The 5,812-nt window shown below is 41.7% G+C and overlaps 1 protein-coding gene across 1 annotated transcript; it reads left to right on the top strand.

Moving 5' to 3' along the window:
* Positions 1–1,529: 1,529 nt before the first annotated feature.
* On the top strand, positions 1,530–5,269 carry LOC310962784 (uncharacterized protein). Its single transcript, XM_083935357.1, has 7 exons — positions 1,530–1,718; positions 1,880–1,984; positions 2,183–2,278; positions 2,391–2,501; positions 2,648–2,777; positions 3,117–3,392; positions 4,064–5,269. The coding sequence occupies exons 1-7, from the start codon at positions 1,569–1,571 to the stop codon at positions 5,065–5,067; spliced, it is 1,872 nt and encodes a 623-aa protein (XP_083791483.1). The 5' UTR covers positions 1,530–1,568; the 3' UTR covers positions 5,068–5,269.
* Positions 5,270–5,812: the final 543 nt, after the last annotated feature.

The raw sequence follows: 5,812 nt of genomic DNA on the forward strand, positions 1-5,812 counted from the left end.
ATCATTGGACTGCTGGGGGTGAGCATCTGCTGTGGGGTCAAACTCAGATGAAGCAGGCACTGCTGATTCTGGAGCAGCAGAGGATAAAGGTTTATTGGTAAATTATATATATTGTATACAATAATGGTGGGAGTCAGTAGCTCAGTCCGTTGGGACTTGGCTTGGGAACCAGAAGGTGACTGGTTCAAGACCTGATATGGATAAAATATTTTTAAACCATTCAAAAGTCAGTGTAAACTGTCCAAAATTCTAAATAGTCTTTTTTTTACTTTGTTGTTGTCAAAAAAACAGAACAACAACGACAAATCTTTGAACAATTAACTTTTTTTGTATTTAGACTATTCAAATGTCCCACTAATGACACATTTTACAAGACCACATTGAACACATCATGAAAACGTAACTGACCTTCGTCAGATGCTCATAATTACTGAGTAGAATTTGAATGGGTCATAATACAATTGAATGCAGCCTCTGAATGGGCGCTTACTGGAGCACTGTCCGACAGTGTTATGTGCGAAACACACAGTCACGGTGGTAGCCCCTAAATTAGTAACGTTCAGTTATAGCTACTCTAGGAACCGTCGCTCTACAATGACCTGGCGATTTTTTTTTTAATGAACTGGCGACCTGTCCAGAGCGGGGCCCGATGACAGCTAGCGTAGGCTCCAGCCTGCGCCCCGTCAAAGGTAATATTACAGACATTAAATGAATGAACAAGCAGGCTAATTGTTTAAGCCGCCCTCGGTAGTTTACTCTCACCATTCTTAAAAAAAAAGGTTTTGATGTCTTGGGCCCCTGCTCTGCTGTTCCTACACCTGACCTCTTTCTCAACTCTTTTCTGGTGTCCAGACTTGTGTTTTTTGGGGGGCATACTGACTCTGCTGCAGTTAGCTTCTCTACCGGCTAGCACTTAATTCCGATGAGGAAGAACCCCGGGAAGAAAGAGCCGCGGTGTGGACCAAACCATTTTCTAAGAAGGGGCCAGGGGGGTTATTGAATAGAATAAACATATATATAGAGTATTGTACAACTTGTGGCTTTGTTTTAATTTGGATTCATTCGTATGAATATATATTAGTTCAGTGCATAATCATTTTGTCATAGAGGCTACTGGAGCAGTGTGTGGGCCCTGGCTGGCTGTGGGCCCTTAGAATTGTCATCACCTTTCCCCCCTATACGACGGCGCTGTGTATAGGCTTTAGACTGAATTTAATACAGTATTTGTAGCAGGGGGTCCCTGCTGAGTATCTCTTTCAGATGAGGGGTCCTTGGCCTAAAAAAACATTTGAAGACGCCTGCTGTATTATCTCAATTTGGTCCAAATATATGAGATGTCATTCAAGTCTAAATTAAAATCAGTAAATTAATAGTTTTAGACTTATTCATTTTGGGGCCTTTGATTGTATAATGCCACATTTAGCTTGAGCTGGGCGTTCACTGTTATGATTGGCTGATTTTTCTTCTTCTCTACTTTCCATCCTTGTGTGTTTCACTGCTTGCATCTGCTGTTAGATCTCTATCTCCCTCTGTCATCCCTGCGCCTCCTGGTTCCTCCACTGAGGTTGATGTCAGCCTGTATGTGGCAGGTGGCCCAGGAGCGAAATGTACACCAGTATGACAAACTGGCCGAGTTCATCATGTTGGTGACGGAGATGGTCCCAGAGCTTCTCAACTACAAACAGAAGACTCAGCTGATCCTGGGACTGAAAGCTCGGGTGAGTGGCGTATTTACCTATTTATAATTAATAATTAAGCAGCCAAGAAAGGAAAAGGTGCCCCCTTCAATGTCACCCAAGGAAAGCTCCCCTTTAAACACAATAATTATAATAAAAGTATTTTAAAGTCAAGCCTAAAGGTTGGATTCTGTGTTTTTCAGCTCATCTTTGAATTATTAAAGAGGATGGATAATGTTGACTGTGAAACGATCCAGGATCATCTTAACAGTTTCCAACAGAGGACAACAAACTGCACGCATGAAGAGGTGGGAAAGTTAATAGCAGGAAGTTTAACATAACGACACAGTGTCATTGATGTCTAACAGAGCTATCTGCCAGAGAAAAACTGATTACATGGCTTCAGGTATTGCTTAACCTGAAATATTTAGTTTGACTATCAGATGTAGTGGCAACTGGAAAATTGATAATGTATGAAAATAAACATCACCTGGGCTTCATGACAGGACCCAGATGGAGAGGTGGAGATTTCAAAGTCAGCATTTGTGGAGCTGGTTCAAACATTGATTAGAGACCAATCTGAAAAAGAGACATTTTTCAAGGTGAGTTTTACCCGAACATTATTATTATATTAAGTTTTTTCAATGGTTCAAGTCATTAATTAATGCACCAACCTGATGAGTTTATCCTTTGTTTATGTTGTTTATGTTTAAGGAGGTCTTCTCAGTACTGTATGGGGCTCGTTTTGATACAGCCCTGCAGATCCTGGTGTGGGAGTTCTTCTACCGACTGGAAGAGTTCCTCCCAGTACCAAGTTTTTCACAGGTAGGCAGCAGCGTGAAGATAAACTGACCTTCCATAAACTCTTTACAATCCCATTGGATTGTAAAGAGTGTAGTTCCCAACCACATACAACACGGAATATAAATGTACAGTAGATCTACATATCAAAGAATGATCTTCTTTTCCAGGTAATCTTCAGAGCATTCTCCATGTTGGACGTTTCATCCCTTGACGATGAGTTTGAGCAGTTTGTCTCTGACACTGAAGATCTGAAGAGGATTTTGCAGCATCAACAGGAGCGGCAAAAGTTGACTAAAAGTAAGAATCTGTTAATATCTCCCAATTACAGAATACCCACCTTGTAGTCTATCAAATCAATTAAAGTAGAATATACAGTGACAGTGAGTTTTACTGGTGATCGGAATTATATTATTCTGTTAAATAACTTGAATAATAAGTGATTGAAACTGTTGTATCAGTGCCTCCATATTAGGGGTGAAAAGGGTATATTTAATTTTTTTGCCTTCATCTCTGACTTTGTATTTTAGAAATGACACCTGGTAGAGAATTGCAATATTCCCACTGTTCTGTATTGTATTGTCTGTAATCTCCATTTATTCTAGTGCCTCTAACATGAATTTAATATCTGTTTCTCAGGTGAATTCACCTTCATGTCAGACACTATCCTCTCCACGCTCGCATCTAAACAGACTACAGTGGCTTCTGAAGATTACGTTGATCAAAAAATGGATTGGGGAGAAGGCAAACAAGACACTGAGGAACACAAGACACTGAAGCAAGAAAACAGCTGGAGCGAAGAAGACATTTGTGAGGATGATGAAGAGACTTGCAACAGTTCTACTGGACCAAACTTTGTGCTGCATGAGTACGGGCTGTCACCACTCACTTCCTCTCCCTGTTCTGATGAAGCTGGTGAGCATCTGTTAATAACTGACTCTTGCCAGATGAATTTCGTTCCGCCTTGCTACACTCATACATCTGGGATAGCTCCATAATAAAGTGAGGGCCTTATCAAAAATCCTTGCATATGATTAGATAAACCACTTGTCCGTCATCTTCATTGACGTTCTACTTCAACCACTCACAGAGAAACCAAGCTATGACGCTGATGAGAGCGACGCAGGTAAAATCAAAACCTGGGCAAGAGAAGGCCGAAAACATCGCTTCCACCTAGAATGAAAAACACGGATGAAATAGCAGCATCGATGTTGACGCCTGCTTCCTAGATGGGAGCCGCCATTGTTGTCTGGATCGCAACAGTCGCTTCTCCACCACGTCACATCTATAAACCCCGCCAGGCGGTCCTGATTGGCTTGACCACCTGAAATCACTTCCCTACGAAGCAATCCCAGATGGTTGAGTGGAGTCATGGCGGAACGAAATTCATCTGGGGATAGTCAAGTTAAGCATCTGTTGCATCGTATATGATTTTCTGGATAATCTGAAAAAATATTCTTAAGTCTGCAGCAGGCGGGACTCAGGCATGTGCTTGGCTTTTAAGTCTTATTGGGACAAAATCTTTACTTTGCATGTAGATTCAGTTGAGTGACTTACTCACTAATTCTCTTGTTTCCCGTTGGCAGAAACAGCTGGTGAAGACACCTTTCAGCTAGTGGAAGAAGTGGAGGAACATCTGGATCTGAGGAGAAACAAGGAGCCATCAGAAGAGATCATGATCCAGTCAGTGACAGGAAGCCCAGCCGATGTCCCACTTCCACTCAGTGAGGACTCCGTGAGGGTCAGTGGAAACACCTGCCTGGAGTGTAGCAAGACTTTTGCATCTCGTTCCACCCTGAAGCAACATCTTCGCCATGTTCACACTTCGGCACGGCCATTCAAGTGCACTCAGTGTGACAAAACATATAAAAGCCGTAGAGACCTGAATCAACATTTTCTTGTTCACACTTCGGCACGGCCATTCAAGTGCACTGAGTGTGACAAGACATATAAAAGCCGTAAAGACCTGAGTTTTCATTTCCGTACTCACTCAAATCCTAAAGACCTTTCCTGCAGCTTTTGTGACAAGAAATTTAGTTCCAAGGCTTCGCTTAACGTTCACCTGCGTTATCACAGCGGAGAGAGGCCGTTTGCCTGCTCGCTCTGCGACAAGAGGTTCATGAAAAAAGACGTCTTGAAGGTCCACATGCGCATTCACACCGGCGAGCGCCCGTATGCCTGTACTTTTTGCGAAAAGAGATTCACACAGTCGAATATGCTCACTGTGCACCTCAGGATACATAAGAATGAGAAGCCGTACCTGTGCAGCACATGTGGTATGTCCTTCTGCAGTTCTGGGGTCTTGCTGGTGCATTCACGCAAGCACACAGGGGAGCGGCCTCATCTATGTGACTTCTGCGGAAAAGGTTATCCTACAGCTATACAACTGACAGAACATCGGCGATACCACACAGGAGAGCGGCCGTATTCTTGCTCACAATGTGAAAAGTCATTCCACAATAATTCAGGACTAAAGAAACACATGAGGACACACACGGGAGAGAAACCGTACCAGTGTTTAACATGTCATAAGACGTTTTCTCAGAAATCCAACATGAGGATACACCTTAAAGTCCACAAGAACCTCTAGCATACTGCTGTGACTTTGTAAGAAAATATTTTTTGTGATAGATGAAAGTGCGGTTTATTCCTGTGTCGAGACACATTTTTTTGGTGCCTTTTCATGTCAGTAAATCATCAACATGTGTATAAATATGGACTTGGTACACGCAAATATTACACGTTGAATAATGTGTAAATAATTGTGTATGTAAATACTCCTCATGGTGTAAGAGCCTTTTAGAACATAATGTTTAGAATTTGTTTTGATAAAGATCACTCAGTAAAATGTGCTGACAAAATATACTGACATTATGTGTGAGATAATAACAGCCAGGCCATTTCTGTTTCTGATGTAAATTTAGGCATTGTAACATGAGGGTCTAGGGGGATTGACTTGCTTTTGGAGCCCGCCTCAATTGGCCATTTGATGAACTGCATTTTTTGGCACTTCCGAATTGGTTTCATTTCTCAGACCCAGAGGTTGCTGCTTGGTTTTACCATTTTTATTCACTACAGCGTCACATTGTGGTAGGGCTTTGGTCCTATTTATTCATTTAAATGTCATATTGTAAAAGGGTTTTGCCGTATTATATAGTACAATGTCATTGTAGCATCGTTCAAATAACCATCTGTGTATTGACTTCTGGCCAATGTGTGATAGACTATCCTCAAAAGGCACAGGTTAAAGTAAGAAACCATTTGTGGACCTGAATTGTAAAGGAGAAAATATGTACGATATTCTGAATTAAGTTTATACATTTAAAACATCTCTA

The sequence above is a fragment of the Echiichthys vipera genome (assembly GCF_963691815.1).
Source record: "Echiichthys vipera genome assembly, chromosome: 20".
Taxonomy (NCBI): Eukaryota; Metazoa; Chordata; class Actinopteri; order Perciformes; family Trachinidae; genus Echiichthys; species Echiichthys vipera.